At 45.8% G+C, this 18542-nt stretch overlaps 1 protein-coding gene across 13 annotated transcripts in view; it reads right to left on the reverse strand.

The window, feature by feature from the left end:
• Positions 1-18542, reverse strand: part of SLC4A10 (solute carrier family 4 member 10) — a 1044586-nt gene that overhangs the window by 193413 nt on the left and 832631 nt on the right. For all 13 annotated transcript variants that reach the window (XM_069224249.1, XM_069224250.1, XM_069224244.1 and 10 more), the window contains exon 16: positions 16439-16600. In XM_069224249.1, the coding sequence (XP_069080350.1) occupies positions 16439-16600 (162 nt within the window). The remainder of the gene's footprint in view (positions 1-16438; positions 16601-18542) is intronic.

Below are 18542 nucleotides of genomic sequence, written 5' to 3' on the forward strand. Positions count from 1 at the left end.
CAGCACACATAGAAATGCCACCTTGTCATAAAAGCTTGTTTATGTGCAGGAAAGGACAGCTTCCTGCATATTAACAATCTATCCTCTCAACATAGGCACCCTTGCACTATGGTACAAGGATGCCTGTGTTGGTGCAGGGAGAACAAGTCTGCACAGGTGTTGGGAGAGGCACAGGGGTGTATCGGCTTCCAGAAGACACAGCACATCCCTGTGCTTCAATGGTGGTGCAGCACAGTGCAACTGTCAATGTGCTGCACTGAGCTGCCCAACATATGAAAAAATCAGGACCTCACTGTGCAGCATGTGGAATGAAAGCCACATAGGATAGCCCAATAATAACTTCCACACACCTCCATGCGCCATTTCATAATGGGCACAAAAGTGAACACATACAACATATGGGGCATGTCTGTGATCATCATTCGTGCTGCAGTACAAGTTGCTCCAACTTCACCATGTAACAAAGTTGTCTGTGTTCCATGAATGGGCCCCATTGTGCTTTGCTCCACTAGTGCCATCATTCATGGTGGTGCCAATGCAGTAAATCACTAAAAGAGTGACAACACTCATTAAAGCACCATGGGAAGGTCCAACAAGGTTAATAAGAAGGTAAATGACCTGCTACCATGGTGTCAGTGGGTAGGGCAAGGGGCCTGCAAGGAATATGGTGGTGTGGGATAAATGCACAAAATATCTTGAGAGGGTGCCCCATGTGTGATGCAGAAAGCAACACATAAATAACAACTACAACCTGTGGTCTGTAACATGTCACTGATCCTCCAGTAGCAAGTAAATGATTTTAAAGAATGACATTTCAGTATATCATTGCAGAAGATGATGGCTTACCTCCTGCCGACCTGCCTGTCCTGGATTTTACTGATGACATGGATGACCAGCTCTCGACCATCAATGAAGAGACCCTCCAGGATGTCCTAGTTTCCTTCCAGACACCACCTCCAGTTGTAGGGAGGACACATAGCATTGTGGGGTCTCCACATGAACCACCCAACTACCAACACACAGCACCAACCATTCCTGCCACAGCCCTGGATTCTGACGACCCAGATATCACCTTTCAGAGGACAGTGGTAGTCCAGCGATAACTGACTCAAAAGGTGTGGGTGGGGATGGAGACCATGGCAGGCAGGCTAGAGGGAGTGCAAAGGTGCCTTAGACCAAAGAAAGAACAACTCAGCTGCCATCAGAGGCACCGACTCCCAGCTATGTGGACTCCAGCAGTCTCTGGCCGACATAGCTGCAGTCATGAGGCAGAGGCTTCAACAATTGCCCTCCCAAAGTGGCAGCAGCAGGATTGGGGCAATAGAAAATGCCCTGGAGTACATACAACGGGGAGTGGCCTCCCTCAGGGAAAACATGGCTGCCTACCAGCATGATGTAGCTGTGGTATTGAAAAATCAGCAGTTCCTCCTTGCTGCAGTGATGCCTTTTATGTTCCCAGAAATTGCAGCTCCCGGGACCTTTGATTCTAGATCTCTAACCCCTGATGTGTTTGTGGCCCCCTCAACTTCAACTACAGCACCAGCCAGGGCACAGGAGACACTACACACATCAGAGGATGAAGATGTGAAAAGAACAACATTCACACATAAAACCACCTGGTAGCACCAGTCTGTGACACATGGACAGTAGCTCCTTTGTTTTGGGCTTACATCATGCCAGTGATGTGACAGCTAGTTATGTGCCTTCTTCACTCAACCACTGTTGCCCTATCTGCTATAGACCCTCATAATCTCAATTCCTACCAATTGTCAATTTGGACAGCTCCTCACTAATGCACACTTCTCCTACCCATGTCTCATGACATGTACCTTACCCTTAGATTCTGACTGTAGTACAAAAGGCTCTGGATCTCTCATGGGGCATGTGAACTGGATATTGATTGCATTGGAAAATACACTGTCACCTGTAAATACATCCCCTTGTTCACATGTATCATGTCAACTTTTATTGTGATCCTTCAACTCAGCTAAATGTATACATTGTGTGAAGCTATGTCATTTACATCCACAATATGTAAATGGATTTATAATGCAGCTGCTTTGTTGCGTTACACTTCCATGTACATATGGAGCAGCATGACACATTCTGCATCAGAGGAGCATGCAATGGTTGTTTCAACGGCCACCCCATTGTAACACCCATTGCTTTTGACCCTCTTACAGATGTTTAAGACTTCTTACCCATTATCAGCACCAAAAGACTAACAACTGCCCAGGGGTGGTGTGAGCATAGCAAAGTGTAGAGGAATACATTGATACATCCTTGTTTCTGTTTCTTATATCTGTGCACCATTTGAAGGCACACACATTAGAGCTAAAATGCCATGGCCGTTCACGTAGTTGTCCCTTCCTGCACATTAAGTGAACAACATTATGAATGTCTTGCCACTACTATGTGGGCAGCCACTGTTGTCATAGTAGACCATTTATGCTCAAGAAAGGATACCAACCTGCAAATATGTACTCACCTCAACACACTTGCACTGTGGGCCTGCGTTGGTGCAGGCTGCCAAGTAATGTGCTAGTGCTGGCGCAGATGCAGGCCTGCCTCACACTGTTGGTATTACGGTGCAGGCTTGTGGTACAAATTCAGCATGTGTGTCTGATATTTGAAACTTTATGGGGTGTATGTAATACACAATGTACACAAAGAGGAATGTGCAAGTAGTCAGGACCCAGTGCTTAGGTAAGCTCCCTTAAATGCCATTGGGCAAAGACACAAAGGGGCAGATTTATGGAAAGTGACGCTGCAGCCAGTGCATCGTAACTTTCCTTGCGCTTCTTGGCGCCCCCTTCACCCAACCATGTGTGCGCTGTATTTAATATACGGTGCACCATGGCGCATAGGGGGCAATTGCGTCATTTTATTTAAACACAATTGATATACTCTGCAGGAGTAGCACCAAAATATTGGCACAACTCCTGCAGAGTACATAAGGGACCATCATAAATAATGGTATGCCCCCTTTTAATGCCAGCTCTGAGCAGCCATAATGTTGTGCAAGGCTTAACAAAGGGGCGCTATGCATGCACTGCACCACTTTGTTAATATGGAGCTGGGAAAATGCCTTAGACTTCAATAATAAATGTCGCAATAGCAGCGCTAAGGTGGAGCTAGGGGCTCTTAAATCGGGCATAAAACAACATGATCGGACCTTGACAAAACATGCTGCAGTCAACCTTATGTCCACCTGTCATGCACATGCACATGTGATACAAATGCATTTTCATTAGTGGAAAATTTACTTTTGTGCAGAGTTCAATATACAGTCTTGTGCCATTTAAGTGGTACATGTGTGCAGAGAAACCAGACATATGTGTGCATGCACAAACTAGGTACTTACAATCAACCACAACATGATTGTTATGATTGTCAAATACAATGACAGATGTAGGAAGCTGGCCTGATGTGTGGTGGGTAGCTAAGGTACTTACACCTTATATCAGGTCCAGGTATCCCCTATTACTGTAGTGTAGGCAGCGTCTAGAAGCCAGGTTCTCTAGAGGTAGCTGTGGATGATCAGCCAAGGTTTATCTAAGAGAAATGCAAAACTCTTGCACTACCACTGTAGTCACACAGTACTGACACAACTGAAAGAAAACACTCAGTGTTATGAAAATAAAGGGGTTACAGTAACACAGTAAACACTGGATAGGCAACCCTCCAATAAGAGGTAAGTAAACACACTAAATATGTACACTAGTTATCAGAAATAGGCATAGAAAGTGATAGAAAACAGTGCAAATGCAATGAGACAATAGTGACACTAGGGGAGCCTAAACCACATACTAAAAAAATGGAATGCGAACACAGGACCCCCACTTAATTAAGTGGAAAGTGTAGAGGGGAGCTGGGGGTACTAGGAAACCCCCAAGGTAAGTACCGCAGTGCCCCCTATTGACCAGTAGGAAAAGAGTAAATTACTAGATTTTCCGCAAACCATCCAAAAAGGAAGAAAATGCAACACCCAGACAAGACTGCAAGAAACCACCGGTGGATTCCTGAAGAGGAAGACCTTTGGAAGGAGGGGACCAAGTCCTGAAGTTACAGAAGAGTCCAGGAGGAGTAAGAGCTACTACTCACCCAGCTGAGGATACAGGAGTTAGTCGATGGTAGGACGAAGACGTATAGGAATGCAAAAGATCGCCAATATCCACGACAGCCTCAACACCACGCCCATGACGGACCCCACCCCCGAAAAGTCCACCTGCTCCAACCGCTTGACCGCCTGGACCAACGTAGACGACTCAGAAAGACGCAAGATCATGAATTCCATCCACTCAGGATCTCCATCAGACCCATGCCCCCACCACATCTACAACATAGCTGGCTCTTCCATCGCCCCCCAACTTCGAAAGGTCATAAACATATCCTTTGAAACTGCGACATTCCCGGAAAGCTGGAAGCACGCCGAAATCCATGCCCTCCTTAAGAAGCCCAAAGCAGACCCCAAAGACCTAAAAAACTTCAGACCGATCTTCCTGCTCCCCTTCCCGGTGAAGGTCACCGAGAAGATCGTAAACGCTCAGCTAACCCACCACCTCGAGGACAACTCCATCCTGGACCCCTCCCAGTCCGGTTTCAGACGTAACCACAGCACCGAGACTGCCCTTCTCGCCGCCACAGACGATATCAGACAGCAAATGGACAACGGCGAAACAGCAGCCCTCATCCTCCTGGACCTATCCGCCACCTTCGACACGGTCTGCCACCGCACCCTGAAAACACGCTTCCACGAAGCCGGAATACAAGAAAAAGCCCTCAACTGGATCTCCTCATTCCTCTCCGGCAGAACCCAGAGAGTCCGCCTCCCACCCTTCCACTCCGAAGCCACTAACATCATCTGCGGCGTCCCCCAAGGCTCCTCACTGAGCCCGTCTCTGTTCAACATCTACATGGCCCCCCTCGCACCACTGGCCCGTCAGCACAACCTCAACATTCTCTCTTACGCCGACGACACCCAGCTCATCCTCTCACTCACCGAAGGCCAGCGCACCACCAAAGCCAACCTCCACGAGGGAATGAAGTCCATCGCTGAGTGGAGGAGAAACAGCAGCCTGAAGTTGAACTCTGACAAGACGGAGGTCCTCATCCTCGGACGTACCCCCTCCGCCTGGGACGACTCCTGGTGGCCCACCTCACTGGGAGCCCCGCCAACACCTACCGACCACGTTTGCAACCTGGGCTTCATCCTCGACTCCTCCCTCTCCATGTCCAAAAAGGTCAACACAGTTTCTTCCTTCTGCTACAACACCCTCTGCATGCTTCGTAGAATCTACAAATGGATCCCAACAGAAACAAGAAGAATGGTGACCCAGGCCCTCGTCAGCAGCAGGCTAGACTACGGCAACGCACTCTACACAGGCATCACAGCAAAAAACGTACAACGCCTCCAACGCATCCAAAACGCCTCCGCCCGACTGGTCCTCGACGTACTCCGCCGCTGCCACATCTCCCATCACCTGAGAGACCTCAACTGGCTCCCCGTGGACAAGAGGATCACCTTCAAGCTCCTCACCCACGCTCACAGGGCACTGCACAACGCCGGACCAGCCTACCTGAACAACAGACTCAACTTCTACACCCTCACCCGCCAACTACGCTCCGCCAACTTCGCCCTCGCAACCGTTCCCCGCATCCAGCGTAAGACCTCCGGTGGCAGATCCTTCTCCTTCCTCGCCGCCGAGACCTGGAACACCCTCCCGACCTACCTGCGACAGACCCAGGACCTACTCGCCTTCAGGAGACATCTTAAGACCTGGCTCTTCGACCAGTAGTAGCACCCCCCCGCCCCACCCTCAGCGCCTTGAAACCCTAATGGGTACATAGTGCGCTTTACAAATATTCTGATTGATTGATTGATTGATTGTAGGATGCAGTCGATGTCCCATGCCGGATGGATGTCAGTCAGTTGTGTGTAAAAGCCACCTTTAAGCTTTGGCAAAGTCAGAAGTTGCGCTGAAGCAGAAGTGGAGCTGCCAGAGACCAGCAAGGTCCAGGAGGACTCAACCCATGGGGGAATCCTAGGGGGATGCTCAGAAGGGAGAGAGTCCAAAGAAGAAGATGCAGCCCCCACAGGCGACCCATTGGACGAGGAACTAGGAGTCAAAGCGGAGCCCACGCATCACTTACTGGAGAAGGATCCAACGTCGCAGGAGAAGCAAGCAGAGGACTATGCATCACATGAAGGAGAGCTGGGGCTTGGGCTACATGGAACCTGAAGATCCCTTTGAGGAGATGCAAACAAGTCTTGGTAGTTGCAAAAGATGCGTGCAAGGGGGTACTGTTCTGCGTGGGAAGGCAAGGGCTTACCACCACCACTGTTGGACAGCTGGCAGAGAGGACCAAGAGGACTACTCTGGACCACCATCCGTGATGCAGGATCCATGCAGCTCAGGATGAGAGGAGATCCACGCAGCCGGTCATTGTTGCAGTTGGTGCCTGCGGTTGCAGGGGAGTGACTTCTTCACTCCAAGGGAGATTCCTTCTTCCTACGCATGCAGGTTGAACACTTGCCACCCTCAGAGGATGCACAGCCGGGGGAATGTTACAGAAGCTGGAAGGAGCCATGGAAACAATGTTGCAAGCATAGCCTTCATCGTGGATGCAGATTGTCAGTTCCTGGAGGGTCCAGTCGTGGTTCCAGTGGCTAGAAGTTGAAGTAAGGTTGCAGAGGAGTACTGCTGGAATCTTGCAAGCCAAATCTGAGGACCCATCCAAGAGAGAGACCCCAAATAGCCCTAAAAGGGGTCTCTGACGTCACCTGCCTGACCTGGCCACTCAGATGCTCCCAGAGGTTACTACCAACCTTGGATTCAGGATGGCAGTAACCAGGGACCCTCTGGAGGAGCTCCGGGCACCACCCCTGGTGTGGTGATGGACAGGGGAGTGGTCACTCCCCTTTTCATTGTGCAGTTTCGTGCCAGAACTGTGACTGCCAGTCCCTGAGCCGGGGTGGACTGGTTTATGTATGGAGGGCACCAAATGTGGCTTTCAAAGCACACCAGTGGCTTGGGGACGTTATTTCACCCAAACCATATAACACCTATTTCCAAAGTGAGAGGGTGTTAACCCACTCTCCCAAAGGAAATCCTTTGTTCTGCCTTCCTGGGCTTGAGCTGTTCAAGCAGCAGGAGGGCATAAACCTGTCTGAGTGGTGGCACCAGCTTGGGCTGCCTGGAAAATCCGAGAACGCTGGTAGGAGAAATGCTGGAGGTCCTCTAAGGAGCCCCGAGGGTGTATGGAATCATACTTCCAATACTGGCAAGAGTATTGGGGTAGGATTCCAACATGTTTGATACCAAACATGCCTAGGTTCAGAGTTACCATTATGTAGCTGGACATGGGTAGTGACCTATGTCCAGTACACGCATACATGCATAAAATGACATCTCCACATTCACAAAGTGCATGAAAATGGAGCTGGAGTTTGTGGAGGTTGCCTTGGCTAGTGCAGGAGTGCCCTCACACACAAGTACTTTGCACCCTGCCAGCTTCGCTAGAAGGGCCTGTCATAGGGATGACTTACACCTTGGTTAGGGCTTGTATCTCTAGTGTAACATGTTATTTTTGAATGACCCAGGGGACAGAAGATGTCATCTGTCACTGCCTTCTTTCAGAATAGTATGAAATAGGCAACTATAAGGTTGTTGTTGTAGCAAACATGAGTGGGTTATGTACTGACCTAGACATCCTCTGTGAACATTTATTGGGTGAGCACATGATGACATTGTTGTGTTGGTCTATGTGAACTTCTCCAACATTTATGGCATATCTTGTTTGGAATAGATTTGGTCCTACATTGCTGGCATTCTCTAGGCTGCTTACACTTTGTACACATCTTCTACTGCAACACTGTCTGGTCATAGATGGACAGGATGCTACGTGTGACTTGTGTGATTAGAAGATATACAAATCTTCTACAACTGGCTTTGTGATAGTTTCTCTCCCATTTCCAGGCTTGGCAAGATTACATGACTTCCACACACATATGATCAAGCAGCAGGAGGGCAGAAACCTGTCTGAGTGGTGGCACCAGCTTGGGCTGCCTGGAAAATCCGAGAACGCTGGTAGGAGAAATGCTGGAGGTCCTCTAAGGAGCCCCGAGGGTGTATGGAATCATACTTCCAATACTGGCAAGAGTATTGGGGTAGGATTCCAACATGTTTGATACCAAACATGCCTAGGTTCATAGTTACCATTATGTAGCTGGACATGGGTAGTGACCTATGTCCAGTACACGCATACACGCATAAAATGACATCTCCACATTCACAAAGTGCATGAAAATGGAGCTGGATTTTGTGGAGGTTGCCTTGGCTAGTGCAGGAGTGCCCTCACACACAAGTACTTTGCACCCTGCCAGCTTCGCTAGAAGGGCCTGTCATAGGGATGACTTACACCTTGGTTAGGGCTTGTATCTCTAGTGTAACTTGTTATTTTTGAATGACCCAGGGGACAGAAGATGTCATCTGTCACTGCCTTCTTTCAGAATAGTATGAAATAGGCAACTATAAGGTTGTTGTTGTAGCAAACATGAGTGGGTTATGTACTGACCTAGACATCCTCTGTGAACATTTATTGGGTGAGCACATGATGACATTGTTGTGTTGGTCTATGTGAACTTCTCCAACATTTATGGCATATCTTGTTTGGAATAGATTTGGTCCTACATTGCTGGCATTCTCTAGGCTGCTTACACTTTGTACACATCTTCTACTGCAACACTGTCTGGTCATAGATGGACAGGATGCTACGTGTGACTTGTGTGATTAGAAGATATACAAATCTTCTACAACTGGCTATGTGATAGTTTCTCTCCCATTTCCAGGCTTGGCAAGATTACATGACTTCCACACACATATGACAGTACATCAGCCACAGCACTTGTGTAGTCTCCAAGTGACTTCCTCATGTTGTATCTCCAGGTGGGTGTAGGAGTCTCTGAACTGTCCTTCCACATCCTTTGAAGTACATGGGTATGCACGCACATCTGCATTCTACAACCTATGTCACTGTCACCATGAGTGTGCGAAATCATCTCAGCACTGGATGTTTGATTTGCCACATGCAACATATCTGTCTCCTTCTTCACCCATACTATTTAGGAGGGGTGTGTGACATGTGTGGACATTGCTAGACACCTAGTTGGTATGTTAGAGACCTAGACATTTTAGAGATTTTGTCACAGTAGGTAACTTTCTTTTGGTCAGGCATGTGAGTGTCAATAAGAGGTGTGTTTTCACATGTGATGTGTGATGGTATACACATTATACTAGGTCACCTTGCTGACACATGTCAACCATTGTAGGTAATTGCAATCCCTTTCCTACCTAGGCCATACACCCGTACATCAGTCTTCACTTGTACATCTGGATTAGCTGCAGGCATGTGTCAAGACAGCAGATTTGTGTGATAAGTGTGTTAGAATGTACATAGGGAGTGCGACAGACTCTGCCTACATTCCACCCACACATTCATTTGGTGGTGCATTCTCCTATTTTATTGTTAATTCCTGGCTATGGGACACATGTATGGAGAGTGAATCAGCACCAATTGGTGCTTCACTTTTCTAGCAACCCTTAGTGCATTCCATAGCCAACATGTGTGCGCTATGTTTGAGGTACAGTACACCATGCGGCAGGGTTGGGGTCAATGGCAGTGCTGGTACGTAACAGCATTGATATATGGTGCAGGGATAGGCTCAAATTTTGGTTCCTAATCCTGAACAGTCAATGTTGGTCCTTTTATACCAATGGTGTCCCCCCTTGTCACACATGCTCAGTGCTGGCATAGCAGCTACCCACCTAAGATTTGACACAGTTTAGTTCCTATTTTTCTAATGCACCATTTGCAAACATCCCCTACTGTATGTATGCCCCCCAGCATACATCTTGCCTGGCATGTGCATGATGTGGGGAAAGGATTAGGATTTTGCACAATACCTACTTAAATCACATATTTTTTCTGGTGCGTGGATCTAGGCCTTCAAGAGCCACATGGCCGTGAATTATGTGACACTGATGTGTGGCATGGAGGCACTAGAACCTCGTACATCACAGCCTATGTTCCAACCACCTTTGTAACTGTTGTGTTTCTTTCCTGCTCTCTAAGGTATGAGGAACATTCCAATGGTATATTTAGGGGATAATGAGTAGACCATGGACACTCAGGTGCAAAGTGATTGGGGATATTTACAAAGTGATATTACTTGTACAGTGTCTAGGTGTAGAAGTTCTGTACAATTTGTTGTCTCCTGCACACTCCAGCAGCAGTGTTTTGTAGCTCCCACTCCACCTGTGCTGCAGCAGTGTAATTTTCCTCCTCATTGGGGACATCTACTACTTCATCCCAGGGGACATTAGTCTGTATACATATGTTATGCAAGATATCACATACAAGTATCATCTTGGATGCCAGGGATGGTGCATACAACAGGCTTCCTCCTGTCAGGCCAGACACCCGAACCTTGATTTCAGGAGTCCTAATGTCCTCTCCACCACATTTTCTGTCCTTCTGTGCTCTTCATTGTATGCCCACTCTTCCACCATTGTCGGGTTACCAAAAGGAGTCATCACCCATAACTGGATGCCGTATCCTTGGTCGGCTGCAAAGGAGTGAGAGAACATGTGTCGGTCATGCATATTTGTGGTTTCATATGTTAGTTATAGGTGGAGTCATAACTCAGACTTGCTTCTGGTATTTTGTGTGTTCCTGTTTTGTGGAATGGTTGCATTGGTTTGTGTTGATGGACATTACTAATCATGGTTTGTGGCTCTGGGACCTGGTGATTGTCAAAATAAATCTGGCATTGCTGAACTGACAGTTCAACCATGCCAAAAATGTGTTTTGTTGTCCATATTTGAGGCTGTGTCCTATTGTTAGTGGGACCTACCACCTCCTTGCACCACAATGGTGTCATTTGTATCAACACCCTGGTAGTGCTACAAAGCCAAACTCAGGCCTCTATGTTTCCATGTAGAACTATGCATGCAGTGTACTTCTTAGTAACCCTTTGTGGCAAATTATGCCTGTGCAAGCCATCATGTATACAAGGGTGTGAGTCACACAATTGGAGGAGTGGCAAAATAGGTGCAGATGAATCTCCAAGTTTAATAAACAATATTTATCACAGACACTTCCAACACATGCACAGAGGAAATGTTGGGAGGGGGGGGGCCACCATATTTTTGCATGACGGTGCATGAAAGGTCAGGTATGTTCTCAATACTCCTACAGAGTCCTACTGTGGCATCCATTATCTTGACATAATTGCACCTAGTCTGTGCCATGGCAGGCTGTTTCTTGTAAAGGGCACACACATGCTGGCATTAGGGGGCGCTAAGTGGAGCATGTGAAGTGGCACTGGACTAGGTGCTGCACCACTTTTCATTAATCTGCCCAATGGTCTTTCATAGCTGGTGGCCTTGTATTCCTATGTGTGCGGCACAATGCAGCAGACAGGTGAAAAGGCACACATCAGGTAAGTCAGGTATGTGTAGGTGATATGTAGTTCTTAATGGCAACACTTGGGCGGCATTTGATATTGGTGCCGCCATAAGCTTGTACACCATGACAAATGTGGGGCTGTACCTATGTGTGACTTTCTTTACATTGACACGGCCTATGCATTTCACATAACTGAGCTATTTGTTGTTTGGTGTTATGTGTGCGAGATCTGTATTTGGTTGTCAACCAGTGGGCACTTGTAGTTGTTTGGGCCCAGCTTCTGTATGAAAATAGGACATAGCTCAATCTGTCCTTCACGTGGTGTGCCAGTCAGGTTGTGGCTGTATTATGTACCTATGGGTGTATGTGTGTGTGATGTGCAATGAATGCGGTGTAGTGTATCATGTGACATTTATATTGTTTTCTGTACATCTGTGTTCCCCTAACCATGTGTGTTTAGTGTGGTGTATGTCTTGTTTGCCCTACAAAGTTGGGGTGTTGCCTGTATGATGATTGGCATGATGGCTTACCTATGAGTAGCCCATTGCCCACCTGGAACTGCTCATTGATGGTAGAATGCCGGAATATGTGCACATCATGGAAGCTGCCGGGATATTTGGCTTGGATGTTTGTGAAGAGCCCATGGTGGGTCACAATGGCCTGCACATTTATAGAATGGATGTGTCTGCGGTTCCTGTAGAGCTGCAGGTGGTATAAGTTGGATATGGGTGCAGTTCTTTGCACCCAGTCATGGGGGAACCCAGCAATTAGTTAGAAACCTTGCTTGGTCTCCTGTTGCAATTGTTGAGTGACGGGGAAGTAGGGTGTGAGGTGGACGATTGCATCCAGAATCTTTGGTAGGAAGGCTGAGAAGGATAGCTGAGATACCACCCTTGTCTGAAATGATCCTGACACCAGCATATGGAGGACAGAGAGGAGTTTGGTCATGGGTGGAATATTTGTTGGAGTTTCTACCCTTGTAGTGATGACTGGCGCTATGTGGTGCAGCAGGCGTACCGTTGACTCCTGCTTCAGATGGAAGGTCCTGATCACATCTTGTTCCCTGAGTCCGAGGAAGGTTGTGCATTGTTGAAATATCCTATTCTGCCTTCTGTGCTGCCTTTGTGGCTGCTGTGGTGGGTTGCTACGGTGGTGCTGGAGAGACCTGTTGTCATTGCTGTCATCTGCGGAGTGTGCCAAGATGGTGCCAAGATGGACAGTTCCATGTTGTCCAGGCGGTTGCACAATGCTTCTTCTGTGTTTTCCTTAAGTAGCAGTGTGTGGGCCTCATTTTAATGCCTTGTCTGACCAGGTGTTAAAATGTGACACAAATCAGGCTTTGCGTCATTTTTTGGGACTGGTTCCTTAATGTGTGTTGCTTTAGCATTGGGTTGTAAATATGGTGCTGGCGGGCCAGCATAATTTTTTGGACGGGAATGCCTATCTTGCATATCATTGTCGCAAAACAACGCATGGTGGGTTGGCGTTCTGAAAAAATTATGCTAACTCAGGTATTTTGTCCCTAGACAGGCCTAGTAGCAAAATATGAATATGGTGGTAGGTTAGGGTCACTTTGGTGACAAAATACAAATATGGGGGTAGGTTAGTGCCGCTTTTGCATAAATAAATGGCACAAAGGTGTCGCAAACTTTTCTTAATGATGGGCCTGTATTTTAAAGTAATTCAAAATTCATATCTTAATCACCATGTGTTGGATTTTTCTCATTTTGGTCTTGCGTTACACAGATAAATATTGGCTATTTTTCTAAAACTATTGTGGTGTCCTTTGTAGTGTTTTCACTGTATTACTGTGTGTTATGTGCAAATGCTTTACACATTGCTTCTGAAATAAGCCTTACTGCTCGTGCCAAGCTACCAAGGATGTGAGGTTATCTGAGCTGGGTATTTCCCTTACCCTCTCTAGAGGGAGGGTCCCAACTTGGACAGGGTGTAAACCGACTGCCAACTACAGACCCCATTTCTAACATCCATTATGTGATGTATGTTGCATATAATGGAATTTGCCAAAACTATCGCCAACGGTTGTGGGGAAAAGCAGTGGAATGAGAGAGGAGGGAGAAGGGAACAACAGGGGGAACAATGGACGTCGTTTTCTAGTGCCCTTTCTCATTTCAGTCTTCCCATTGAGCCTTCCCCTCAGCTCAAGTGCTTAAAAATTCACAGCCAACTCAATAATTTTGAACCAAATTCAGCCTTTTTCAAAGCATTTTCAGAAATGCTCAATCCATCCTGCTGAACGTCTTCTAAAGTTATGAAGACCTGAGGATTATCTCTTTAGTTTGAACTAGGTCCACAATGTGCAAAATCTGCTTAATGTTACCCCACCCATCTCTTCCCCCTTTGTAAACCTGCCTGGGCAAATGTATAAAGTCCGGCAGAGTCTACCATCCAAACCTGTCCTGCTCTTGGGCCTTGAAAGACTATGGGGCATATTTAAGTGCCCCTAGCGCCATTCTAACGCCACGTTAGTGTCATTCTTTGATGCTAATGTGGCGTTAAGTGGCGAAAAACACCGCAACATATTCACAAAGTGGTGCAATGCATGCATTGCGCCACTTTGTAACCCTTTGCGCTACATTATGCCGGCGCCAATAGTGTCAAAACAAATTATGGTATTCCCCCGTACCCTGCGCCATGCAGCACAATATTTTTAATATGGCATACCTGTGGTAATGGTGGGGGATGGTAAGGGGTGCACTTTTCTTAAATATGTCCCTAAATACTTTCTGTGGCTAGTTAGAGACCCTTTTTAAGGTTGAGCCCGCAAAGAACCCTGTCCCTGGTGTAATCTTGTTTAGCCATGCCCTTGTCACGCCCATTAGTTTGGTTGGTTCGCGGGCTTGCCTTTCAAAATATTCTTGATTTAATTAGTGAAAGGCATGCATGCTTTTCCCGGTGTTTAGCCCACCTCGAGCACACCAGCCAACTACTGAAAATATATGAGGCTCCATGTTTTCGGTATGGTTTCTGGACTACTTTTTCTCTTTATTTTGTAGGCAGCGTGATCTCACTGGGCAGTAGTCGTGCCCTTTGCATGACATCGACCCTGTTAAATGACTATTTGCACTTTCGCTGGTTACATGGATAATTGCACTTTTGCCGGTTATATGGATAATTGCACTTTTGTCGATACGTTCCACTGCAAGCAAACCTTTTTTTCTTTTGTGTGTCTGCTTTGCACTCATGGCAGACGTCGGCTAGCTTATGAGAAACTGTTTTACTTTTAATTTTCAGTTTATGTGGCAAGAAAAGTCCCGTTAGGAGTTAACAAGGCTAAAAGCTTTAACTCGAGCACATGCGGGACCCATTGCATTGCAAATGGTTGTTAGTTATTGGAGATTGTAATCTTTTTCTATCAACTTCTATGACCTTTGGTAAGCACACGTCTGCTAGAAAGCCATCTCTGGCAGCACTGTCAGTTCGGTCAGTGGTGCACAGGTGGGAAAAAGCTATGAAGACATCTGAATTTATTCTTCTATCTACTGAGGCATACCGAGATAACGTTTCTTCTTCTCCTATCTAGCTTGGGCTCTTATTTCTCTTGCAATTTAATTTTCAGAATAAATATTTGATATTAATAAAGGATTTATGCACAACTTTGCTAGGGATAGGTTGTGGTTTTCATTTGAAGATTGCTTAAAAATCCCTTCTTTCTTCTGTACAGGGCCGTGTATCAGCATCTGTTTTACGTTGTTTTTCCATTTTGCTAATTGGTACCCCATTATTGCTATATATTACTAGAAATGTGCACATAAGAAGTACTTATATTCATCAAAGTGGAAGATTCGCAAGCAGGGGCCCTAGTCATTATTCCACCTTAATGAGACTACTAACTCCTCTACTTGCAACCTCAGAACCCTTTCTTTCCGTCAGGGATAAGGGGTCTGTTGATGCAGTGTGCATTTTCAGTTTTGTGCCTTGTTTTGTTGCAATAGTGAGGGCACCAGCTGACTGCACTCAGACACATCATGTCACTAAGGGGGTCATTCTGACCCTGGCGGCCGGTGACCGCCAGGGTCACCGACCACGGGAGCACCGCCAACAGGCTGGCGGTGCTCCCGAGGGCATTCTGACCGCGGCGGTTCAGCCGCGGTCAGAAAGGGTAAACCGGCGGTCTCCCGCCAGTTTACCGCTGCCCCATTGAATCCTCCATGGCGGCGGAGCGCGCTCCGCCGCCATGGGGATTCAGAAACCCGCCATGAACAGGATGGCGGTAGGGGGTGCCCCGGGGCCCCTGGGGGCCCCTGCAGTGCCCATGCCAATGGCATGGGCACTGCAGGGGCCCCCGTAAGAGGGCCCCGCAAAGTATTTCAGTGTCTGCTTTGCAGACACTGAAATACACGACGGGTGCAACTGCACCTGTCGCAACCCTGCAACTACGCCGGCTCAATTCTGAGCCGGCCTCCTTGTTGCAGGGGCATTTCTGCTGGGCCGGCGGGCGCTCATTCGGAAATGTTTAAATGGCCGCAGCTGTCTTTTGACCGCGGTGCGGTCATTTCACGGCGGTACCTTGGCGGACGGCCTCCGCCGTCCGCCAAGGTTAAAATCACCCCCTAAGTGTTTCCTTCAGGATCTTAGAGGTTCTTATTAAGTGATAGCTTGGAGCAAATTGTTTTCTCATTTGTATAGCAGGTCTAATTCAGTGCTTAAATCTACTTTTAAGTCACTCTGTTTTCACAAGTTTTATTGGTAACTCTCTTTCTCAGAAATGCAGTTCTGATTGTCCTTGCAGCTAATGCATAAGTATGTAAATGAGCTAAAAGCACAAGGAAATAATGAAATACTGGTGAAGAATGCAAAACATGTTCATTCATGATGCGGTTGAACACTGTATTAAACATTCTCAAATTAAAGTGTTCTTATAAATGTGTCACACTTTGAACATAGGAATTTTTTGACATGAAACATAAAATGTATGTTTGATTCAATAATAAAGATGTATAGTTACTTTTGTTGGAAAGTATCTACTGGTCTTGAACTGCTTCAATGTTGATGACATTATAACGGTGGCACAAAAGAGGATTGACGACCAAAATAGTACATCTGGGACGTAGGGACCATGATGGCCACATGCTCTTCCTACATAGTCTCCGTGAAACAGTGTGCACTCCTGTAAGAGAAAAAATGAAAATATTAGTCTATATACAAAAGACTAGACATTGCAGTTACAAAAGTTTATAAAATTCTGCAAATATTAACTAAGCAATTTTCAAAACACTAAAAGCAACGTGTTGGCTGGTAAACCAGTTAAATACCTTCAGCATAGTTGTATTGTAAATTGTGCCTAATCTCTGACAGCACCTGCTGATCGTTTTTTTAATGTTTGGAAATGTGCATTTCAGTAAAATTCATTTTTTATGCATGGATCTGGAAACACTGTTTCCTGTGTGGTTCTATTTTAAGTCCCTACCTCCATTATTTGTATGGGAGTGTGTTGCAGTATCAGTGGTTGGCCGTGTGTAGTACTAGACATACAATTCCTCCATTTAGGATGTAGAGACTTAGGGCCAGATGTACCAAAGGATTTTACCCATTCTGTGTCTATGGGAAAAAGCTTTCGTACATATGGCCCTTACTCTCTTAAACTTGGCTCTGCCCCCTAATTTTAGGGAGTGGAGGCATGTAAGTTTAAAATTTTGAAGAACTTTACACGCATAAATTGTGACCAGCCAAAAGAAATAAATTTAAAAGAGGAGAGACAAGTCCAAATTTATTTGCCCTATATGTGATGCATAAATCAACCACAGTCACTAGTGTAGCAACTACATTGGTTAATGTATCAAACACACTGGATGTGCATTCATACATATTGGATATTGGAATTGTTCACACAGATTATGTTGGTTTGCGAATGCTATGTTGGTTTGTATACACTAACATTGGTCTTTGGTATCAGTATGTTGGTCAATCTCTACGCAAACTATTGATATATATCAAGAAATTGTGTTGTGTGGGGGAGCTTATGGTTCAGTTTTTAAATGCATTATATTTGTCAATGTTCCCAGTATGCCAGCCAGTATCAACAGCAGAAGCACACTACTGAGTCAGTTTAGTGGACTGGTGTATTTAAACTATATAAGGATGGATATTCATAGCACAATCATATGGTATTGTTTTGTAGGCATACTCTAATGGTTTTTCCTACCAACATGCTAATTCATATGCATAACATTGTGGACTGCATAACACACACTGTTCCACATCTGTAAAATATTGGTTTACATTTTAAATGTATTGGTTAGCCCTCAAAATGTACTTACTGTACAAAAAGAGCAGTGATTTGCATATAGACCATATGTGTTCTGCATGATGTTTTATTTCCCATGTCTACTGGTTTGCATGTATACGAATACTAATGCTAATTTGCATGCATAATCTACTGCTAGACATGCAATTGTGTTTGGTTTACACACATAACAAATTGACCTGCAAGAATAAAATTCTTCTTTCCTTCACCTACTGACCTCTTTACTAAACACACATGTACAAATAATGTACTTGCCCATTACTTACAGTGTGTTTTGTCTGTCAGTCACACAGGAAAACACCTTAATTTGAATAAGAATTACAATCAAGCTTGAGCATGATAAATGTGTTCACTTCCACCACACAGATTTTTGTGTGGGGGCAGGTAGAGAGAATGGTAGGGATCACCAGGTTTCTGGAAAGCAGTGCCTCGCTTTTCTCATGTCCTAGATGAACCCACTTCCTGCGCAGCTGCTAAAACACCTGCTGTTAATCTCCAGAGATAATGTCCATGGACATTTTCCTTATGCCATTCACATTCAAATCAAATACTGTGTTTCACATTTTAATCTGTTTTAGTTGACCTATTCGAAGGGTGTTCCGCACTTTACAAAATAATTAGCATTATTTGAAAGTGTGTGTTTTATGTTCTCACTAGTTTCATCAGTACTGACTCCAAAAGCAGCTTCAGAGAACTTAGGCTTTCAAATTATGTGTGTAGAACAGTGGTTCCCAACCTTTTGACTTCTGTAGACCCTCATTTTATCATTAATGGAACATGGGGACCCCCACTGAATCATTATTGG

Source organism: Pleurodeles waltl, chromosome 3_1 (genome assembly GCF_031143425.1).
Source record: "Pleurodeles waltl isolate 20211129_DDA chromosome 3_1, aPleWal1.hap1.20221129, whole genome shotgun sequence".
In the NCBI taxonomy this organism is placed as follows: domain Eukaryota; kingdom Metazoa; phylum Chordata; class Amphibia; order Caudata; family Salamandridae; genus Pleurodeles; species Pleurodeles waltl.